This window comes from Falco naumanni, chromosome 7 (assembly GCF_017639655.2).
Source record: "Falco naumanni isolate bFalNau1 chromosome 7, bFalNau1.pat, whole genome shotgun sequence".
NCBI lineage: Eukaryota > Metazoa > Chordata > Aves > Falconiformes > Falconidae > Falco > Falco naumanni.
This window is the reverse complement of record NC_054060.1, coordinates 70,425,372-70,449,352: the sequence shown is the minus strand read 5'-3', so window position 1 is coordinate 70,449,352 and position 23,981 is coordinate 70,425,372. Positions and strand designations below refer to the sequence as shown.

The 23,981-nt window shown below is 43.3% G+C and overlaps 1 protein-coding gene across 7 annotated transcripts in view; it reads right to left on the bottom strand.

The window, feature by feature from the left end:
• AMBRA1 (autophagy and beclin 1 regulator 1) overlaps positions 1-23,981 on the bottom strand; it is a 135,555-nt gene that overhangs the window by 17,787 nt on the left and 93,787 nt on the right. For all 7 annotated transcript variants that reach the window (XM_040600285.1, XM_040600282.1, XM_040600287.1 and 4 more), the window contains one exon: positions 11,311-11,450. In XM_040600285.1, the coding sequence (XP_040456219.1) occupies positions 11,311-11,450 (140 nt within the window). The remainder of the gene's footprint in view (positions 1-11,310; positions 11,451-23,981) is intronic.

Sequence of the window (23,981 nt, the reverse complement as noted above, 5' to 3'; positions counted from 1 at the left end):
TGGCCAGTGGGTAAGACTTTGTTAGAGGTATGCCTTCCATCTGTCATCTTCCCTGGGCAAGGATGTGGTATCTCAGCTAAGGAAGAGAGTCATCAGTCAGCTAAGCTGTTAGATACCTCAGAGAGAGCGGGGGAGAAAGCAAAGAGAGATTAACACAGTAGGAAGAACCCAAACAGAACGGTTTCTTCTGATCCACAGGGCCATGACAGTTAAAACCCAAGTGACTGCCAGGAGTCAGCATTTGTGACCTACCCAGAGTTTGTGTGCAGCAGATGAGCAGGCTCATAGAATGAGTTGAAACGGAGGGCACACCAACAAAAAACATAAGAGCAATTTGTCTTACATTCCCAGGGAGAAAGTCTTGAATTAAGAACTGGTCTTCCAACACATTCAATCGGAACACTAGATGGAAATCAAGCACTAAGACAACGACAGATCAGGAGAGTTTTGCACGAAAATCTGGATGTTCGATTATCTTGGGACCCAAGTACAAATACTGAGGCCGAGAGCACTGCCCTTACAGGAGATGAAGCTACACAGCAAAACCTGTGTTGAGAATAAGGACAAGAAAAGTCCCTCACAGTCAGCCTTCATGCCACTATCAATTCTACCAAAATGCCACAACAGTTTTTTAAAGCAGTTTTTCCTGGAGCTTTTTTACACCACACAGTGTGACACAGGAAGTTGCAACTTGTGCCTGAAAGAATAAGAGGAACCTTCTTAATCCCTAACGTGACTCCTGCGCTACCTGTTGCATATATATACTTTATATATATAAATATATAAGTGTAATATAAAATGTTGTAACTAGACATCAGCTACTTCGACATTTAGAAGAGATACATCCCAATTTGGAGGAGGGATACTGAGGCCATCATTAAACGCAAAATAATTGAATTAGTGCACTACTGTAAGCAGATGGACAAAACACTCGTGTCCAAGGAAGACCCAGAGTTAACATTTGCTCCTACAACACTCGTAAGATTTTTGTGTATCATACAACTGCGTTACACAGTAGTTGTGGCACTATTAAAAAAAAAAAAAAAAAAAAGGGCTCATATTTATGTGAATAAGAACATCCCACCCAGGCCAAATAGCCTGGAAAAAAACAAGGCAGAAACAGACCAAATAAGAATTCCCTGAATTTTCACTGATGTTGTTCTCACTCAAAATCTTGCCAGTATTCCAGGGTATCCTTCACTTATCTGGCTCCAATGACACCAAGTAGCACGCAGGGGTCCTCTGGAAGGTAAGTAACAGATTCCAGTATGCAGAGCTTTAAGTTCCTTAAAGAAGGACAATTTAGTTTGGTATCACCTTAAACCAAGCTCTAAACATGGATAACTTGCTTAAAGTCCTCTAAAAACCTAAAGCCTTGTTAATTGCTTAAAGTGATTACAGGCAGACTATACTCCAGATAAGCTTTGAACCCTCAGAATATCTTAAGCTGTTCATGATCTATCAGCTCTTCCAGTGGCTTAGACAATTTAGGATGTTAGGAGTCTTTGGGGGAGCGCAAACTGCTTAAGCCTTCTAAGGTCTTAAACATCTTAAACTGCTGTTAAGTCTTGAGAGCCAAAGTCACTCTTTAGTCATCTCGGAACTTCCATTAGCATTTCAGCAGAACCTCAACATTTACGTTGATCCAGAAGTGACTTTGAAGTAGGCTTGTTTTGTAGATCTTACGCCAACAAACTAAACCAGGAAAATGCATCTAGAATAGGAGAAATCAACTTCAAAATAAACGTTCAAAATTAGCAAGCATAGCAAATGCCTTCTTTTTTTCAATAGAGCATTGCAATGTGCACACACAAAGCTGCCAAGCTCCAGAACCAAGATCTTGGCTTGTTCCAGTCTCAATGAGATCCACCTGGTAAGCCAAGTTTTATATTTTTAATCTTCAGCAGCTTTGAAATTAGCCAACTAAAAAGTGCTCTGTTTAACACACAGGGGAAACCTGCTCCAAAAAAAAGGAAGGAAAAAAAAAAATCAACAAAACCCCCAAATCCACAATTATTACTCCAATTACTCACAGTTTGTAGACATTGAGTTGAAACCCTTTACAGAACCAGATAGCTCAAGGATTTAAAAGAGGAAAAGAAAATGAAGAAAAAATTAGCTGTTTTATTTCCTAGCTGGATTCACTACAGTACCACTGGAAAACACAGGCATAAGGGACAACAAATAAAACTAGATCACACAAACTGGACCAAAGACTGGAAAATTAAGGATGATCTTATTGGAAACCCAAGGGAATAAACAACTGAACGAGGAGGTCTAGTATAGACCTGCAGAGAAAAGAAAGGTTATAAGAAAGCAGGATGGACTGGTGCTGCCAAAGGGGGACAAGACATTCTAAAAATAAACAGGAGGAAAATGGTACTAGAATGAAAAAAGGTCTATTCATCAGTGAGGCCAAGGACAAAAATCAATGACGGACTAAAAGCGGACGTGATACTGAATTTTCACTCTGATGTCTCCACTTACAAAATGTCCAAGGGTACTTATGCAATTAGGGAGTACGAAAAGAAGCCAGAGACAGCAGGTAGCTGCACTCATTAAGAAAATAACAACAAGAAAAAAAAATTAACTTTTTTGAGCCATTCACACGTGATTTTTAATGTTACAAAAAACTGAGGAAGTAACAAAAGGTCAAAAAAGCCAACTTAGCGGCATTCTTCAAAAAGAAAGGCATGCTTAAATTTGCAATTACTCTCTCCTAAGTGCAACTTTTGTCCTTAAAGACAGTAATATAACAAAGAGAAAAAAGAAGATACATGAAAACAATGAAAGAGTGAGCTACATGCAGTAGGCAGTAAGTCAAATAATTGCTTGCATGAAATTTAATTGCTTTTGTAGATACAATTAGAAAAAAGGAAGAAAAGGCAGCAGGTGTGATCTGAATAGATAGAAGTGAAGCATTTGATAACTGTTCTTAAGAGTACGTGGCCATACTCTAAAAAAGATTGCTACCCAGTCTGAGAAGCAGCAAGGACCTGCAGAAGTCCAGGGACACAGCACACAAAGTGGTAAGTAGCAGGTTAAGTTTCTTTAGCACAGAGCTCTGTACCAAGTTCCCTTTCTCACGGTGGAAAATAAACGTCACTAACTAGTCAGTGTTTCACTGTATCTTGAAGAATTGGGTGAGGGAAATGAACTTGCTAATAACTGAAGACTTAAAGCAGCTCTGAAAATTTATCTTTAGGATTCACAGACATATTAAGTGGAATTTTATGAGGGCATCTTCTACCTAATGCCATCATTCATCCTGGATATCAAATTCGCATACAGAAACGGAAATAGAAGTGGAATAAAACCCAATATCAGAATGGAAATACTGTTTCAAGCCTCCACATTACCATGTTACTTCTCTTGCATCCGCAATGACTGAGCCCCCTGGCATTCAGGATATCCAGGCTTCCCTGCACAGTTTGGAAATAATTCATTTCATTTTTTTTTCTTAAATGCATGAGTAACAAAATCCAAATGTAAGCTTTCAGGATGCATCTTTAGTGCAAAACTGGCTGCCTTCCCCCCTTTTTCAGTCCTTTTATCAATCAAAATCCTCTTTCATCCTCATTTAGAAAATTCAACGCATCTTATGGTTAACATGTAGCAGAAGTTCAGGACATCATCTCACCTTCTCCTGCTGTTAGTGGAATTCCCAAAATTAAACCTCATGCCAATGAGTACCCCACTGAGCCAGCCCTGGCAAACTCCTGCTCCAGCCAGCCAACACTTATCTGGGTCTGAGCTAAAATTACTGCAGTGTCCCCAGAAACGATGTGACATGCAAGGAGGTGGTTGAGCCTCCATCCCTGGTGGTATTTAAAAGTTGTGTAGCTGCAGCGCTTGGGGACACGGGTTAGGGGTGGGCTCGGCAGTGCTGGGGTAACGGTTGGGCTCGATGATCTCAAAGGTCTTTTCCAACCTTGAACAATTTGGTAGGTCTATGACATGCATTCCCTTACTTGGCCACGGTCAAAGGCCACTGTACCGACGCTGTTGCAAAAGGCCATTTTCAGGGAGGACTCAGACATAACCAGTATCTCTAGCCACCAGTTAACAGCTGTGAGAACATTCCCTGTGCAGGGTTGCGAACATCCCTCAGTTACACAAGAAGGAAAGGCAGCTCCTTCTTCTGTCTCTGTTTACTCCATCCTTCAGAAGTTATTCTTAAAAGGCAAACAATGCAGCAGGGCTTGTGCTGCTGGGGGGCATCACTGCCAGAGGCTGAAGAGCCCGGCAATGGAGCCAGCCAGCAGAGCCGGGCCAGGCAGCTGGAGACATCACCACCTCTTCACCAACGCTGATAAACAGAGGCAGACACATTCTCCCCATTACTAATGAGAGGATACGCAATTCTCAGAGGAAAAAAAAAAAAATACAAAACGGCATTGGCATGGACAGACAATTGCAATGATCCTCTGCAAAGCACAAGAATTTATTGTGGAGATTATTTTCCCAGATTAATTTCACGTTAGAGGCAGATCTCACCACAAAGAATTAAAATATGCACACTGCATAGCACTGAATCAGTTTGAGGCTCCCCACGCCTACTTCCCAATGAAGAATTCCAAGGGATGCTGCCTCTGAACCACAGGCATCTTTTCAGGGGGTATTTTAAGTCCATTACCACAGGCTCTGTCCTGAAGAAATCCCTCCTCTCTTGCGGATGCCTGCATTACACAGCTAGCCCTGGACTAGGCACTTCGAGTACTTGGTTTTGAAACAGTTTTCTCAGAACATTGAGGTTTCTGGATTAGGATTTTCCAAAGCATGGGAGTGCTGAGCCCTTCCAGAACCTGCTCCTGAGCGCTCAAGATGAAACGACATACCAGTGACACTCAGACCCCTGCCCTCCTCCCAGGGCACTCCTCCGCAAGGGCAGCACACAGCCTGCGCCTCCTCACTTTCGGTCTCACCTGCGCATGCTCTACAAGACAACGTTTGAGAAGCCCCACCAGGGATGGGAAAGCTCTTGTTTGGATGTCACAGGATAGGAAAGGTTATGGGCCCTAAAAAACAAATTCCTTTTTAATTCAGTGGAGGTATTTCTATGGTACAAGACGCTGTGGATTTCATTCAGTGGAGCAAAACCCAAAGATTCAGGAACAGAATCAAACTTTGAACTACATAGAGCCAAAGAAGATGTAAAAAAATCTTCAGAGAGCATTAGCACCGGTCACAGTTACAAAGGATGACAGGCAGCACGCGAAGCAGCCCTGGGGAGGCTGGAAAAGCACTAGCAGCCAGGCGGAGAAGTCAGTGTGCAGGAGGATAGCAGAGGAGCAGGGGGAATTCATGCTGCTCTGTACCACTGCCTGCGACAGGCCTCCAGGCCAGCGAGTAGTACACGGTAGTTCATTTGCTACGTGGAGTACCCTGCCTCAAGTGGTGTGCCTAAAGGGATTCTCTTTTCCATGTGGCGCCGCTCTCCCAACAAGTATTAGTGGCATGAATTTGGTGTCGTGATTTAGCTCAGTGGTGCCCACCCTTTAAAACATGGCAGGCTCAGAGCCTTTCAGTACCACGCTGCCGGACTGAACACAAACCCATCTCACACCCAAAAAAGCAGACTGCCACGTGGTAACGTGAAGGCGTGTGCAAGCAGACAGCGGGTTTGTGACTGAATACATATGCCAGTTGATGCCCATCTATACACTGAACGAAGAGACCCTCAGCAAAGGAACAGGCTGTCACAACCTCATACAGACTGCAACCTGTTTCGAATCCACATCTGAGGGCCAAAACTCTTATCAGCAAAACTCGCCTGTGAAGCCTTACTCCAGCCTGTTATCACCGCAATTGGTTAAAGAGCAACAAGACAAGCATGAAGCATCCCCCAAAGACACCTATGCTGCCTCACGATGTAAAGTAAACCTCACACTTTCAGACTTATGAGAAGAAATGGCTTGTCTTGTTGGTCACTTGCAGAGAAGTTGTTTCCAAAAGTTGGGTTCCTGTCCTACAGGAACGCTGTCCCCTGGGTTCGTTTACACAGACCATTCCTCAAAAGGACCGTAACTCATCAGGAAAAGGAGACAAAATTATAAACAGGTTGGAGACCTGCTCTATGATGGATAGTTTGTTTACTTGCAAGCAAATGAAACCAGCAAAATGAAAAGAACACATGAAGGACATGCTGAACACCAGCTCCACCACCTTTGCTGTTTGTTATCCTTACTCGGAATAGTACTTACTCACTGACAATTGGCATCTCCGAGTTTTCCATACAAGTCTGTATTTGATACTGCACGTTCGATCTAACATATCAGTAAACAACGTAAGGTGGTTGGCCTTTGAGTGTTTGGGAAAGGAGGAACTTTCCTGATGTTACTTTAAAATTTAGTTTCTTCCAACTTATTCACGTAAGAAGCAGAGCAAACAACTTGATGATTTTTGTGAGCTGGGTGTCATTCTTAAATCTAAGGAAGCAGGTACACAGTGTCCTTTCTTTCCTTTGCTCACCAGAATGCAACCCTGCTAGGGGTTATATTTTTGGCTAATAAAAACTTTCATTTTATCCTCAGAGCTACTGGCTCACAAATTCCAGTCCCTTACAGGCTTCTTTCAGGCTCATTAGGTGCATTTCCAAGTGTGGATGAATACTGCTGTCATCACCCCACCTCCCTACAGCACTGAGAGCCAACTTGTCAACACCTGTGTAGACATGAACCTTGGGTTTAAAATACTGAGAACTGCTTCACAGCTCAGCAGGCCAGTCCCAGCCCCAGTCACAAGTATTCAAGTCATACACTTGTCTCTGCAAGCCAGCCAAGTTGCATCTCTGAACAGCTAAGCCTTCTGCAGCCATCCAACCAACTACAGGCTACTGCTGGCAGCAGCTGGTTAGCCACCGTCCCCTAGCTCGCAGCCACGACCTAGTCATGGGCAATTCGTGCTTCTTTGTTCTCTAATAAAAAGGATACACATTTAAATAGTTCTCCTTTCCCAGAGATTTATGGAAGGCTACATAACCATCTCTGTGGAAAAATGACTAGTTATAACATTAAGGAAATTTTAGAGTAGTACCACAGCTGCTACTTCCAGGGTGGAATGCGGCTGGTATGCACGGAATCTACTCCCCTGTAGCTCCCCAGGCAACACAACCTGCAACCTTAGTACATGCTAAGAGGAACTGAAACCAGGAGGAACCTAACGGAGGGCTGAAGTGTGGAGACACCACGGCCAGGCTCTCTCGTACTCCCTGCAGGATGGGGAACTTGATGGTATCATGTATCGAAAAACCCCAGGGTAGCTGTCGAACAAGGAAGGTAAAGGATATAATGTCAGCTCTTGAGCCAGCAACTTTGGCAGAATTGCTTTCCTCGGATGAACTTTGCTCATTATAATCTCACCGTCACACCAAAGCACACCTCCATCTCAAAGCTACCTGGCTCCAAGGTACGACCACCCCTCACTGAGCATGTGCTTTCTGTTTGTATGGACTGTACCTTTAAAGGTAAAGCGAGAGAATTTTACAACTGTCAGTAACAAACGTTTGTACTACCAGAGTCACTCAAGCTCCACCTAGAAGCAAAGAAATAATATAAAAATTAGGAAGGGAAGAAGTTAGGGAAGATTCCATTGTAACTATTGGGATCAACCCCTCCTTAATCCTCCCCTTTTTAGCCCTGCTGAAGACCCCAAGCTGAAAGTTTTCTTACATAAAAATGCTCCACTGACCCCACTAGCAGCTCTTCTTAACTACTGTACTCGTTTAAAGGCAGTCTGAAATATGGGCATACAAATTTTAAACTGTTCCAGCTTATTTATCTAGTTCCTGTTACAGTGATACTAACATTTTGCTATCTCTGCTGTTAAGCATCTTGCGTCTCATCCTAGAACTAAATTTGTTGTTTTTACAGCCTCGCATATTGATGGCTTAATCACCTATGATCAACTAAAACCTCAGGTCTTTTTCCTCCTCTGTTATTTTAACTACTGAGCTCAGTGTTATTAGTCACTAAGTGCACTTTATACTATTAAGCTCTCATTTCTATAGCTCCAGTCACTTTCAAGGCAATCCAATTCTTGTGCAACACTCTGATCTTTCTCTGCAATGACAAGGCTAATGTCACATCCTCTGCAAATTTATTCCACGCACCCCCACAAGACATTAATGTAAAGGTATTAATAACCAGTCCCAGAACAGGTTCTTAAGAGAGTCCATCAATGACCTCTTTTGGGACAGTCCAGCTCTCAGCCACGTTGTATTCCTTCCTTTAGCCAGGCCTTCACCCGCCCTTTACCAGATCTTGTTGCAATCATAGTTCTTTACAAATTAACTAGATTTATTTTAGTTCCAACGCAGCAATTGCCTTACTAAGACACAGATGTATTAGACCAGGAGCAAGACCTTAGCTGACCCTTTAATTAAAAACACATACATAAAATTCTCAAGGACAGGTATCCAACCTGCTATATTCCACCTTAGTCAAATCACAACGCATTCCATCCCCTTTTCCATGGGTTTAGTTTTCCTTTTTTTCAAAATATACCCCATAAAGCTGAGTACTGAGTTCACATTATGGATTGTCAACATAACATAACCTTCCCCATTGCCATCTGCAAGAAAAACTCCATCAGTGCTACTCCAACTTGGCAATACAGCCCAAACCCTTTGATTTTAATTACTGTTTCTTTAGAACTCTGGAAGGACTACTTGCATAGCCTCTCATTATGAGCTCATGGAACTTCAAGTTATGCTTTTTTTTTTTTTTTTCCGGTCAGCATGTACTTCCAGTTTACTCATCTCATTTTCCGTAAGCACATAGTTTTCAAATCCTATATTTGAGGCACAGCTGCTATTTCAACCTGTTTATGTGTACCCTATAGTACTTGGTTGCAAATGCCTCTATTGTACATGGGAATAAAGACCCAGGGAATTACAACCATCTTTGTTGTTTGTTACTGACCACATTTTTCTTTGCCAAATTAGAACAGTGGGGGTGTTTTCAGCAGTACAGTGTTTTTGTGATCCCTGCTGTTTGCCAGGTTACCCGCCATATAGTACTCCATCAATTGCCGAATGCTTTATTATTTCTCTTCCTCTCTGTTACTGTACATGGAAACTATACAAATATTTTTCATCTTCCTCCCTCGCTTCTCAAGTTAAAGTCAACAGAAATGCCAACCTCAAACCAAGTCTATTAAGCCAGGAACTACTGAGACAGCATCTACATGTCAGGAACTCTCCTTTCTCTGAGGATCTTCCAAGTAGATCTGGGGCAGATATCACAGCCGCAAGCCACTTTGCTCTGACAGAGCCTCACTCATTTGTGTGTTCTGATGTTAGAGCCTCAGTGCAAATTATTCAGCTCTGTGAATACCTACACCTTCATGCAGAGGTTTGTAAGTCACTCCAGCTGCTGTTGGTTGCAGTCAAGAACAGAACGTATCAGGTGTTCTGCTGCAAGAAGAACCACCAGTCCATGTGAGGTCCACAATAATCACCAGAAGCACTGGTCACTCCAATCCACCAGCAGGAAACCCACTGAAGTGTTTCTGTCAAACCACCAATAAATCTTCCACCTCTATAGCCACCCTGTTTTATGTTTGTATACAAACAATTTATATTTGCTGGAGTTGTGCATGATTGTTGCTGGGACAGAAGTAAGGAGATAGAGGAGTGCCCTAGCAACATGGTGAGCTAAGAAAGTCAAGAGATGCTGCAGAAGGGCTGACAGCGTTTCCATAACATCCCATGAGAGTGTCTTTAATTAGTGAGGTGCCAAGAAGAGACATGCCACTTGGCTTGGGGCTACTGCAAACACCAGAATGGATACCTAACATGGGGTGCGGCAAGCCAGGACAGCCAGACCAGGCTCCACAGTACTCAATCAAAGCATCCACCCTCAGGGAGATTTCATTTCCCTGGGTTCTCGTCCAAGTTCATCTCATGAGCCCTCATCAGTAGACTAGATCTTATCACTTCACTATACTGAAAATAACTTACTCTTGTGAGTTCGAGAATAAGAGAGCCATTATTCCTGAATAATTCTGCTTAGAAAGTACAGCAACTATTCTTGAAGAAAGGCACTTATCCTGGAAGAGAGTGATTATAGCTTATTCCATAATAATATCTTGTAGAACTTCATGTATAAATAAGGCCTTGATGAAAGATTATGTTCAAGAGAACAAGAGGGCTGTTTGAAGAGCGCAGGCATTCTGTACTACTGAAATTGGTCCAATCTGAATTCCAACCACAGATTTCACCAGAAGGCTGTACTGAATTAGTCACTATTACAATTGTCTATATATTAATTCTGATTTAAGATAGTGGTTCTACACTGACCATATGACTCTCCTCAAGCACCACATGTCTGATCTTAGGCACGACAGATGGAGTCCACATGCATGTGGTAAGATCACCAGCAGTGCTGCAAATTTCTAGCTGCCAGCCTTTAAGTTACAAGACACTTCAACATGTGAAGCATAACCCAAAAGAATATCAAGGTGGTTTAGTACCAGGAAATAACTGAAGCGAAGAAACCCCTGAAGTGTTCCTGCATCACAGAAGAAACACTGCTCCAAAAGAAGCACTTGCACAACACCGTGGAAAAAAGGGTCTCAACAAAGTGTGGTGCAGAGTCTCCAAGAACACTGAAAGCAATGTTTCACATCTCAGACACCCAGTCATCACCTATGTCACACCACATCTAAATTGGCTAGCGTTTAATTGCAAGTTTACAAAGGGACAGTTACACCCTTCATGGCACTGTATAAATAAAAGAGCTAAAGTCTACACGTCGCACCATTGGGCTTTCAAGCGAGGACCAAAACAATTCGCTGGCTTGCTCATAAAGGTGACAAAAATCTTTGCAGTTCATAGAATCTCATGTTTGAATACTGTAACAAGTATTTGCTAACTCTAGCTCAGCAGCTTTCAACCTAGCTGGTGGACTCCAAGGGGTCCATGAAAGCTGAGGAAAGCAAGCATAGCACTAACAGCTCACATTTGCTGTTGGCATTGGTAACTTTTAGAAGTCCATAAATCCAAAGAGACTGAAAGACATTGCACTAGACATACATGAAACAAAGGATCCAGAAAACCTAGAGACACACAGGAAATAAAATGAGCTATGAGATGCACTTCAAACAGCCTCAGCTGTTATAATCAGCAAAACAAACACTGATTGTAAGAGGCTTGGGTAAACACTGTGGCAGTCCAAAAGGATATGAAGAGTTAGTTTTTTTGCGTCCCTCAATCACAACGCCTCAGGCAGCAAAAAGCCATCTTATCCCCACGGCCCTAGGAAGAGAATGGCCAAAGCAGTTGCATACCCATGTAAAACAAGCACTTACTCTGGTCGGCAGATCACCAGGTCCCCTTTGTTGGTGCCATATGCCAATCCCAGGCCTGGCTCGGGCAGCCAGCGAGCAGAGTTTATGCTGACATGTCTTCTCTGGTCGGCAGGCATGGGGTACAGAACGTTGAACACTCTCTGAAACAATAACAGGAGATTACTTCAAAGGACAGTACAGGGTGGGAGAGCCAAACAGGCTCAAAACAAACGTCCAATCTCCCTGCAGCAGTGCAGCTGCCCAAGGAGACCTGTCACTTTGCAGGACATTGCAAGAAAGCACTAATCCAGCAGCTGCCAGAAACATACAGATATGTGCCCCTAAGTGTTTAACAGATCAACTGGCACACAGCTGCAGAGCAGGAGAAATTCCACCCCCAGGAAAAGCTGCCTGTCACTCAGCGGGCTGCACAGTCCTTCTATTCAAACTAATTCAACGAAGTGGTTGGGACAAGCAGTATAGTCATTAGAAAGCAAGACAACTGGGATGCTTCTGGCCTTCACCTCTCATCTTGGGTCACTGGGGTGGAACAGGAAACTGGCAAGCAGATGGGCTTTCAGCATCAAAAGTTTACTGTTTCTATTAAGCAAACCAAACTTTAAGCAAAAATAATACACGATTATTTCCTTTTTTAAAACATTTAAACAGCTTCCTGATGATGTTTTAGAGTTTAACCAACACCCACACCGACAGCGCACAGAAGAAAACAAAAATCTAGAGATTATGAGAGTAACAAAAGTACACAAGTAACAAATCCCTCAGTTCAGGTCCCCTTCCAACACCGTCCCTCCTACCTGCAGTAAGGTAAGAAGCTGAACAGCTGCTAAGACTGCGGGTAGTTAGTATGGCTGCAAGCCGGTGCTTCCCAAATGCTGCATTAATGCGGGTGAATGGAAACCCTTGTGCACGTGAAGGCAAGTTCTGCCTTCTAGTCTGCACTAGCTTGGTTTTTGAAGCCTATGAGCTTGAAAGGCAAGAACGATGAAGCGGAACAGATTATACTTGTGTACATACTCTCCTACTCCAAGAAGCTAATGTCTTTTGTACAGCACACCACTTTCCTGCACCCTGCCATCCAGCAGCCAGAACTGCATATCGCTGACAATACTCCGTTTAGCCAGAAAATGACACAGGTAGATCACAAAGGCATGAGATATGGAAAGAAGGGTAACAAGTTGGTTTGGTTACCAGGAATAGACAGGGACAAGCTGCTTCAGTGTACTGGGCCATCAGACCATGTTCACCATGTTCCAGCATGGCTTCAGAAGGGTAGGACCAAAGACTGCATTTACAAGTCCAAGTCACTAACAGAATTTCTGTAGAAATTTAGTTAGAGTTTAAACCTGCAGCCACTGCAGGTAGCAGACTTCAAATCTAGATTTTCAATGGGATATGTCTCAGGTGAAAGATACGCTTCATTAGATTTTTCTGATGGGCAGCCACTCATTCATCATAAACCCCTTCTTCCAGACTCCCTAGAAAAGGGGATGGTGCTAGAGCAGGAAGCAGGGAAGGGAATGACGATGTGCTGGAACAACAGGATAAAGGTAGATGGGGATGCAGATCAACCACTACTGCGCTGCTAAGGTGGCCTGAAGTAATAATTAGAATTCATTATGGTGGGACTCATCAGCTAGCATAACAAACTGGGGCTGTTTTTCTATATAGCTCTACTGCCCACCCCACATCTTGTCTGTTTGGAAATTTAACTTGAGAAGAGTGAAGCAGAAACCACTTAACTGTACATCCTCCAACAGCTAGTGCCCAGAACCTTCATCTTGACTACTGTAATGCAAAGTTAAGTCAGAGCAAAACGATATAGCTACATTATTTCCTGTCATCAGCAACACGTTTAAGCTCTCCTCTGAGGTGGCCACATTAGAGGAGAAAACATCCTTAAGGATTTCTCTGAATGAAGCTGGTCACTCATCACCCTGGCTATCAGTCAGCAGTCAGTGCACCCCCAAAGGAGCTGGGTGGTTGGATGGAAGGAGCAGGCCCTCAGGGGTTTATCTAGCTCTTACCCATCTCTGTCATGTCTGTCCCTTTCCCTCCCTGCCTTGCTTGCTGGGGGGTGGCGGCGGGCAAGGGGGAGAAGAAGAGGAAAAAAATATAATCAGATGTACGATGGTAGCACCTGTTACCATGGAGATTATGGTGCACTCTGAGATGGGAACACTGGATTTTGAGGAGGAGGAGGAAGGAGGGGAAAAGGAGGGGTCTGCCAGAGCTGGGAGCATACATTTATAAAATAAGCATTCCAAATCTCTCATGAACTGCAAAGGTTTTCCATTGTATCTTTCTTCAGCTATTCAGAAACAAACAGTTTGTCTTCTCCTGGGAATGGCTCTGCAAGGTATCACTGCTTGAGAAGCTGCCCTGCTGGGCTGGCTGCAAGCTCCCCTCCATGGCAGGTCAGTTTGCACAGTTTCTCACATGCTCTGCAACCTGCCACGCCAAGCAGGGAGACTTGCTGGCTACAGCATCCTTGCTAGCTCCTGTTGAACATCCAGGTGCTTTGCAGTAAATAGCACCCCGTGGAAAGTGCTGCCAAGGACATGGGTCTGGTTTTGACAGCCTGCAAAAATGTTGGCTGAGGGCAGAATCTCAAAGACAGGATGGCTTAAAAATTCTGCATAAGAATAGTTGCTTCATCACTCCACTCCATTCACTTCTAAACAGCTCGTCACACCGAAGAGCTCCCCTCCCCTGCTGCTTCCCACTCCCACGCTAATGGGACAACTCCATGCAGTGTTAAGGGTGATGACATCCGTGCGTGTGGTAATTAGTACATAAAAAGAGAAAGCAGCTGTACTGGCATAATCACCAGTCGCAGCAGTAACCGGGACCCAGCTAATCAATCTGATGCAGTCATACAGACTGGCTGTTGCAATTGCATCCATTAGCAAGACCCCCTACTCTATCCATTGAGTGGGGGAAAAAAAAATTAAAAGTTCCTTCAACATCAGCAGGTCCCTCTCTTCAAAGAAGGTCAAGAAGCCTGCCAGGAAGCATTATTCTCCATAGATCACAGCTAATTCCTTTCAGATATATTTTTTTTGGTCTTTGTGCTTCCATTGCTAAATCTTATAAAGTCACTGAGGTATTTCAACCTAGTAGCCAGCCTGAAAACATATCAGAGACACACACTTCTTTGCCAGTGGCACTGTCCATGCTTTGTAGTTCTAAACTTCTAGGAATAACATTCAAGTTATTACAGGAATCTTACACAAACAGGATTCTCCAGTTTCTAAGTCAAGAGATTGCCACCAACCCTCAAAGACTTTTGAAACCACGAATTCAAATGCATAAAGTTTATAATTCACCAGTTCCCTTTCGTTAGGGCTGGCCCACAGACTAGTTGCAGGCCATGTGTAACAGCCATGTTGATGGCCAAGGGTTCAGGAACCAGTTTAGAACCACTGTTGTAAAAGTCCACTGATCTTTAAGGTGCCCACCACACTCTACCACAGCCACCAGAGGGTTTATTTTTAATAGGGTGGCATTTTCCTTAGGAGACATACTGTATTGCATCCCACTTTATCGGCCCATAATCACTGCCAGCAGTCAGAGCAAGCTTCCAGGTTCTTCACCATAATCCATGTCAAACTTGCCCTTAGAATCATCACTACAGTGCTAATTCAGTAATACGCAGCCACACCAGTAGATGTGGCGACTCAGCATTTTATAAAGTTGGCAGTTGCATTTGTTTCCAGATGCAGTTCTGAAGTAAGAGTTCTGACTGGTTTGTTTCCCTAACTTACAAACGCTGTGAAACGTGAGGAGTGGGAGCTTCAAAACATCCCTGTGGAAGCTTAAGCCCAAACAGGCAACGTAAGTATAGCAAGCTGTTCCCTTCTTGGCAGCAATATAAACATATAAAGTGTCATTTCACCAGGCAAGAAAGGTTCTAACCCTTCCCTTTAGGGCCACATGGCACAGCCTGGATTACACAGAACAGTTGCTTGACCTATGCTTATGTTTGTAGAAAACCGTGCCTCTGGTGATCTTCACAGGAGACTCCAGAAGTCTTCTGCCATTTCAGCGAGTCCACCCCTCCTCTGAGTTCAGGGGATGTCGGCAAGATAAAAAGTCTTCCTTTAGAGATATAAAACCTGTCTAGGTAGCTAAGCTTGCACACAAAAGATGATTCTCATACAAAGGGAAAGAAACAGTCACTGAAGAAACAGCTGGTTGCTGCCGTTCTACATCCCTGTAACCATGAAGTGTGAGGAAAGATTTGGTTGAGTAATTTGAATCCGCACTTCTCTATTTTCACAAAGACTGCACTAGGAGTGACTGCTTATCTCTTCGATGTGCCTCTTCCATCCTCCCTGAACAGGAGTGGACACATACATCATCTACTGAACTCCTCCCTACAGCTCAGTTCATCACATCACAGCCGCTTCTTCAGCACTGAATTCAGCAGGGGAGAAGAGGGCTCAGAGACAGCAGGGCGGTGAGAAACCCCAGGCCCTCAGAGCATTCAGCAAACGAGCTGCATGTGGAGTGCAGAGGCCACCTCGGGCCCACTGCTGCTGCTCCCCCTCCAACTTGTCAGTGCTGGCACATCAGTGCTGCAGCACCTCTTGCAGCCACCGCTTCAGTATTTACTTACGGCAGTGTGCCAGGAGAGGCTGCGTGACAGTCAACAGCCTCAAGGAATCTTTCCCGATGATCTCTTCCTCGCCCATCAAGCTGCTGTACTTCTGTGGGAAGGAGGCGCTCAGGGCACAACACACAAGCACAGAGCTAGGCAGTTAATTTGTACCTGCCCTGGAGGGCTAAGAAAACTTTTCGCTAAAAGCCTCTGCTCTGCAAAATCCTAGTTATTGACCCAGTGTTTCCCTCTTCCCCTCCTGCTCTCTCAGGGAAGCTGCTGCTATTTAATAATGCTCTTTAAATTCCACCTTTGCCCTCCGTTTCTGGGGTGTGCCAACATTAAAAAGCTGGATGGGGCAATCGCCAGGATCCTGTCAGTCAAAGCAGCAGCGGGCTGCCCCCAGCCTATGCTGCTGCCGCCAGTTGGCATCGGCGCTGTACCGCTCGCCTGGTCCGAGCAGCGCCGTGCCCAGCCAAAGCGGAGGCATCACCAGCCAACCCCTTGCCCAGGGCCTTCCCACCCCGAAGGGGAGCAATGAAAAGCAGGGGAGTGCTGACTGCTACTTGTTTGGCAGAGCAAGACCTGTCTTCTCTCTGGCACTCAAGAAAGAAGAAAAAAAACAACCATGTTTTGAAGCTGGAGGAGAAGAGAAAGTTGGCACAAGCTGGTAGGGAAACTCAGCAGGAACTCTTGCTTTTTATCTTCTTAAACTCAATAGAGACATTTCTGCTCTCAACTAGATGCATCGCCTCTCAAGATGCCAATAAATTTCAAGCCATTACCTCCGCTTAGCCCAAGCGGTAAGCTGGGCTATTAGATCAGCCCTGATAAAGGCTGCATGGGGTGGAGGTGCAGATGTTCCCTTGTTTACATGGGGAAACCTTGCCATCCATGAAGCTCCATCCTGACAGGTAAAAGGGGAGGAAAGGCTGGAGCAGATGGGGTGGGTTTATCAGGCACCAGCCTAAAATGTAGTTATTAATTTTCAACTGAATGGATGCTGTCAGCAGAGGCTGACTGACCATGAAAGCACACAACAAGAGAAACATCTCACGTGCTAAATCCAACAGAAACCTTACTGGGAGGAGTGGTAAAATTCAGTTTCACAGCCACTCTAACCTGGGCTGCAGAGAACAGAGCTTCAGAAAGGAGTACTGATCTCTGCTGGATGGGTATAGCCCTGCTGGCAGCCAACATCTGCACCTTGTGCCTGCCCAGATGTAAAGTTTATGCTGGTAAATAAAGTGCTCCTCATACAGATACAGGTTATACCACCAAAATAATCGCAGAGGGTGCACAGCTTTGCCAACATAACTCCAGCTATACCAGAGCCTCTGGCCAGTGCAGGTACCTCATTTTGGAACAGGCTTTAAGCAAACTAAGCTAGGTGAAGTGTGTAATACAGATACAGCCTGAAAAGCACAGCCAATCCACCACATTGTACTAAGTTCACTGAAAGCACACCTCCAAGCAAAGCCTACGCACAGTCTGAAACTACTCAGAGCATTAAAACAAATGTAGAAAACTACAAAACTGCGCTTGTATTTGCCAGAGCAGCAGATGAGGTGCAGCAACAGGAGGAAGGTAGAAGCAGAGCAAAACCAAGAGCAGTACAACTCAGGCTGCACACATTTTGCATTTCCTCACCTGCCCTTCATCTTCTGCTCCACAATCTGACCTTGAACAAGAACTTGAAGTTTCATTTCATCCTTTTTGATTACAAGCATCTTACTGAGACTGAACAGCACCTAAATCAATCAATTATCTTTTTTTGCCTGACTCATGGCAATGGTGTGTTGCCACCGAAAGATCTTACCTGTTTTGGTTTTGATTTTGTTTTTCTTAATGTCAATGTGTTACCTAGTTTTTACCTCTGACACCAGGGTATCAGATAAACTACTATAAAGCATCTACCACTCTACTGAAAGCACTATACGCCCTTTGCTTAGCTGCCAGGAAGCCACATGCATGACTGACTTCTATGATGCTGCCAATTAAACAAGTCCATGGCTTTTTAAGGTCCAGAAGCATAATAAGATACAGACATCCTAACCTGACCTCCTTAATAAATATTGCTATCCCTTTTTTGCTTATGTTACATTCTTTACTCTGCCTTCTAATAATGAATTTCAAAAAAACTGCTGAAATTCAGGCTTATGTCTTGCACAGCCACAAACTCCAGAGCCCTCTGCAGCAGAATTCAAGTCTAGCTTGCCTAAAGCAGAGGGCCATGACAGCAAAGCAAAACAAACACTCCTTGGGACAACTGATGGATGGCTCAATACATTTATTCATAAGACAATGTATATCAGCATTCTGAAACAAGGCAAGGATCCCCTTTGTTTGGAGAGAGTCTCCTTCCTATATCCATACACTGATACAAAGAGAAAGGCATGCATTTCCCATGATCAGACAGGGGAAAAAAATTTGCTTTTTTGCTCCCAGTCTCCCTTTATTAGGCAGGTTGGTCTGTGCTGCGCTCAGCCCCTCCTCCACAGTTGATTCTTGCTAACAACATACACGTCTTTCCATTAGATCTTCTCTGTTAAAATGGAAGAAGTAAAAAATAATGCACTTATCTCTTTGGATTTGTCAGTCTTAATCCTCAAATGGATCTTATCATCCAAGGCTCAGCACAAATAAAATTTCTTTCAACTCCATTTATCTTCCCTGGATGCAATAGGATCATATATGAAATTCTTCTTCAGACTTTACCAATACACAAACCTCTCTGCCTTTTTCTGCACCTGTTATCACCGCAGAAAATCGTGGCTTTGTTTTCTGAGCCACAGTGAATTAAACAAGAATTAACCCTTAATTTTCAGCAGCAACTGAAAACTTATCTGAGGATACTTGATCCAATTCCTAAAACAGGTCAGCACCCACAGTTTCTGTTGGACTGACTGAGAAACCTTCTGCAAAGCTGAAACTTTGTTGGTTCTTCCTGACCCTAGTTGCCCACATAATTTATTGATGATCTTTCAGTTCGGGAGAAGCCTCATTACAGCACACCTAACCCTTTCTTTCTCTAGGCTAGCTCTTGGCACTACCAGCTGGAACTTTATTTGACAAGCCTGCCATGCAGCTACTACATGAGAAAGAGCTTTAAAATAACTAGTGGGAAACTTCAAAACAAGAACTATGTCTTACAAAGAAACAGATCACCTCAGGTAACAAAGCTCTCAGGAAAATAACGCACCTGCAGCGAAGTGGCTCATTACCTTACTACTCGTCTCCCAAAGGCTGCAAACCCCAGGGTAATACCTCCACAAAAAGCCCTTTAGGGGACTGGCCCAAACCCAGATCTGAAACCTACGGCTGAGTAAGCAAGAAATTGCTAAACAAAAACAACTGTTCTTTCAATTCTGCACGCGTGTGGTGGGTACAAGATGACAGGAGAGAAACAAGAATGCCAAAGGGGGTGTTAGCGTGACAGAAGATAGATACGTATATATTTGGTGCAGATGCACAAGTGAACTGAACTGTGCAAACTGTGCCCCAGCTATTGCTCTCTCTCGCAAAAATCACTAACAGCTCTCAATGATTAAACAATCTAAGAAAAATATGGTCACTTTATTGCAAAAGGAATTACAAGGTTCTTCATTTTTGCCCTTAACTCAGGCTGCAAATCAAGAGCAGTACCTGTGAATTCCCTATTAATGGCATGCTGAGACTGTAACAGCAAAAACTATAATATGTTAAAGATCTAATGACAAGGATTCGTGCACAGCTGCTATTCCCCATCTGCTGAGCCTCAATATAATGGCATACAAGATCAAATGTCAACAATATGTTGATGACAGAGCTACATGCATCCTCATCTAGGTGAAAAGAGGCTGTCATCCAGCTGCCTACATGTCTGGAAGGAATAAATACTGGAGGAAAGAGCTGGCTTCAATTTAATTTGAGAAAGATGGTAGGAAGAGGTACCAAAAAAAGTCTTCATGAAACTGCAAACCTCTTCTCAGCCCATGGCCAGTTCAGTGCAGATCTGGGAACAAATCACCTTTTGCTCCCTTCCCCCTACCTGACTTGGGCAAGACGACTGCACATAATCTCAGACACGGAACCATCTTTACCATAATTTCTTCTATCTAGTTAACACTGCCCAATTGCACCAAAGCTAATGGTACCTATGGTGGAGCAAATGGGCTCAAGACCTCACCCAAACCGCAAGAGCTTGGCTCTCCTAATACCGAACCCCATAATTCAACAAGGCGGCTTGGCGCTCAGCTTCATGTCCCACAAAATAAAATCATCACAAATAGATGTCACTTGCCTTTTCTTCACACCAGTTTGCTCAGACTGACACTGCTCCCATGTTTAACCATTACGTGAGACATTAACACAGTGTTTTATGATGGGATCCTAACAAGTTTTTACAGTTTCTTACAAGTTCAGTCTTAGCAGCCTTCATGTAGACATGGGTGAATCAGTCAAGACAGCAACTGAACCAGCCCTTACAGCATACCATTCCTGCACCTATACCTGAATGTGCAAATCTTTATGTCATCTGCAACACCACGGTACCACTGCATCTGCCAGTGATGTTGAATACAGCTCTTTCTTACAGCACCCTACGTAAGCAGTGCTCACCAAAGTGTGTTTTGGATATGCCCTGCTTTTCTAAAGATACCTGCCAGAACCTGCCAATGCACAGAGCACACAAAACCGTCTGATCTCAACGAGAATCATGTTCCGCTTTGTATTAAATGAAGGGATTTCCCCTGTCAGTCAGACAAGGGTTCTGTCCCCAGGCCCTCTTACTAGTGTCAACAAGTACAGGCAGTCTGTGACTCTGCTTGGATTTTTGGGAGTCTAAGAAACATCTACCTTGTTCAACTTCTGCCAGAAGTGAAAAATCTCTTTGGGCAGTAATTGGATGTATTATTTGCAGTTCTACTCCGAGTTGTCAGAAGCTGCCCCTGTTGACCTGAAGATGTCAAAACCTCTCTCAAAAAGGAGGCACACCAATAAGCATGCTTTTTCAGTAACACAGCAAGAGGTTGTACTCACTTTCTTGCAAACTACTCCTGTTTTCAGAAGTATGTTGGTTCATATGAACTCTTCTACTGGGGGTAACGTGTCGCAGTAAGACATTTCCAATCTCCTAATCCATTCCTACTCCTAATTCTACATTCTCCTAATCATTTTTCTTTTCTCATTATCAAGAGTTCTGACCAAACTGTAATTTGCACCTTAGTGAAGCAAATGTTCACGGCCATTTGCTTTCAGGCTTAAAGTCCCTTCACTTATGGCTGCAGGAGCACTCACAGCTCATCCAGGGAGTCAATGAGGCAGCGACCTTTGCAGACCACACTGGATATATTCTACTGACACTTCCATAAAGCTTAGAAGGCAAAGTACTCAATAAAATAGTGCATCTTCTCACCTACTCTGTGTGCTGTCCTCATTAAGAGTTAATATGCTGAAAAAAAGCTTGGCTCTGTGCTAAAACTCCACATGCTTTTCTGCTTCAGGCCCTTCTTCCTGCAGTATCTGGAATTCTCCATCTGTTTACAATGGAAATGTACACATACTCTGTTCCATCCAGGCTAGTGACCAACCACTTCTTCAGAATGTTTCCCAAATACCAGTAGCCTTCCTTGTCAAGAGCTAATTCTGGATCTCCACAGTCTAGTTTCCTCCCAGATTCAAAGCACAATGCAGTATTTGAGAAGGGGCTTGGTTAAGTCACCTTATTCCCAGAAATTGCAAGATTTGCTCTTCAGCTTCGTGTCAATCAAATTTTTCTATCACCCCTCTCACTTTTTGTCTCAGCTTAAAAGCTCCTTTCCAAGCTTTATTTTAATTTGGATTACAGTAATCGTGTTTTTCTGATATCTCAAAGTTCGCTTCCTCTGGGTAAAATGAAAACCATTAAACATTGCAAGGGCATCAGAATTTGTGAATGCCAGAAATAAAACTATCTTCTGGCTGCCTTTCTCACTAATATCCACAGTCAACAGATCCAGGGCAATATGATCCTTTACTACTTTATGTTTCTAAGAACCTTCAGGTCTGACCAAGTTTCTAATTTCACTTTCTTCCAAGTTCTTTAACCTCTGTATAAACTTGGAATCATGGAAGTCAGAAATCACCCAACACCCAAGCAGCTTGAAAATGGGTCCTCTTTATGTGGAGACCAGCTCCACCAATGCTTTCAACATTGGCTGCAAAATTTATTTGTACTCAGTATTTGGAGCCCTTTCTCCCAACTTCCCACCTCTGAAACTCAAATATTTCCAGACAATTCCTAGTACCACTGCTACCTGTACCACCCCAAGCTAGAGATCTGCTAAAAGCAATTCCTTCCCTGTACTGTCCAGCTACAGATAAATTTCAGAAATGTTAGCTAGGTTTGCAAAAAAAAACAAACCACAAACACTAAAAAAGGAAGCTTATGCATACCACTTGTTAGAAGTCAGCCCTACTAGAGAGCTCCTTAAGCTTCAGTCTGAAAAACAAACTTGCTCTTTCGCAAAGCCAGATTTCCACCTGAAATGCTAAGCAGATCAATCTGAAGGGAGTGAAAAGAAAGAGCAGGAACCTCTAGCTCATGACTACCAGATCTGATGACAGTTCACTACTTTTACTCCATTTCTGAACAATACTCTTGTCAACTCATGTCAGCCCTGACCTGTAGAATTCTACCCAATCTCTCCAAAATACTAAGAGTAAGATGCGTATAGACAATGCACGCTTGTGTAACCAAGATGCTCCTTAGCACAATCCAGAAGTGCTGGAGTTCTCAGAGAGAACTTTTCTCTCCAGCTCTGAAAATTACACCAGCACCCAGTGGATTTCTAGGTGCAATTAAATGTATTAAGTTTCACATAACAAAACTAATTAATTGCATCTTTAAAGCCTCTATTTCAAGAGTGAAATGGAGGAAATTCTCTAAGGAACCGAAACCTTCGTTCCCTGACTACTAGTCAAGGATGTGGAGGAGGGGTTAACTGGAAGCAGAGATAATCACTGTATTTCACTCCTCAGAGGTTGCCACACTTTCAGGTGACTCTACAGGCCACATTGGCAAGCCTTGCTCTCCCAGGTCATGGATTGCAAATCGAAAGGCATCAGTGAAGGAACGAACAATTGTGAGACAGTTTACAAGAATTTTCATAGAAGCTGATGTAGCATTTCTCTTTAATTTCTCTCTTGAGAGTTTTGCGAGTGATGTAAAATTAAAATATCCACAAAGCAATGCTTCAGAACATGGCTGTGACTTAATTTTTAATTAAGAAGTTTAGTAACAATTGCTTTGTATTACAAGCTGTTGGCACAAAGGCAACAAAGATGCTTTCTCATTCCCTCTAATTGCACATTGAAGAAAAGAGTTTCACCAGGTTTCCTAAACCTTTTTCGACCGCATGCTGGCCAAACTGCAAACAGGGTTTTACTCAACTGAATAGGAATTCATCATCCATTGTAAAGACAGTGTGCTAAGAATATTACCAAGTTTCCTACTTAAAGCTCTGTTTTGGTTTTGCATGTCTTGAAAAGTATTAGACACTTACAGAGCGGTCTTACTGCAAAACTCGACAGAAGAAATACCTGTAGTTGTTCTACTAATTTTTACAACTAGATGAAGGAATAGTATTTATGAGATTAACAGTTTTATGTTTGGCCCTAGAAACTGCACAAAGATGACCAACGACACACCAGAATGTTGAAACAATACTCGACATCATCCCACAAGAAGGCTCTTTAACCAAATTAATTCAAACGGGTCTAGTTGTGACCCTGTCATTATGCAGAAAGCTGGAAGTCCAAAGCAGTCAGAAATGAGACATTTTTGAAATCTTTAAACATGACGTGGGAAAGGGGAAAACAGCAAATTAGTTAGCAAATCCTGCTAGACTGGATAGATTTTAAAATGTGGGGGAAAGCTTTTTGGAAGCTAAAAATACATGTGCAAGAAAGATGAAAAAAGCAACCTTTAGAATACATGCAATCCATCTGGAGAAAGATAATCCAGAACTACAGCAGATGAGAGACGGGAGTGCAGTGATGTGGAGCAAGTCTGAAAAGCAACAGTGGAAAAAACTGTACAAAATTTTCAATG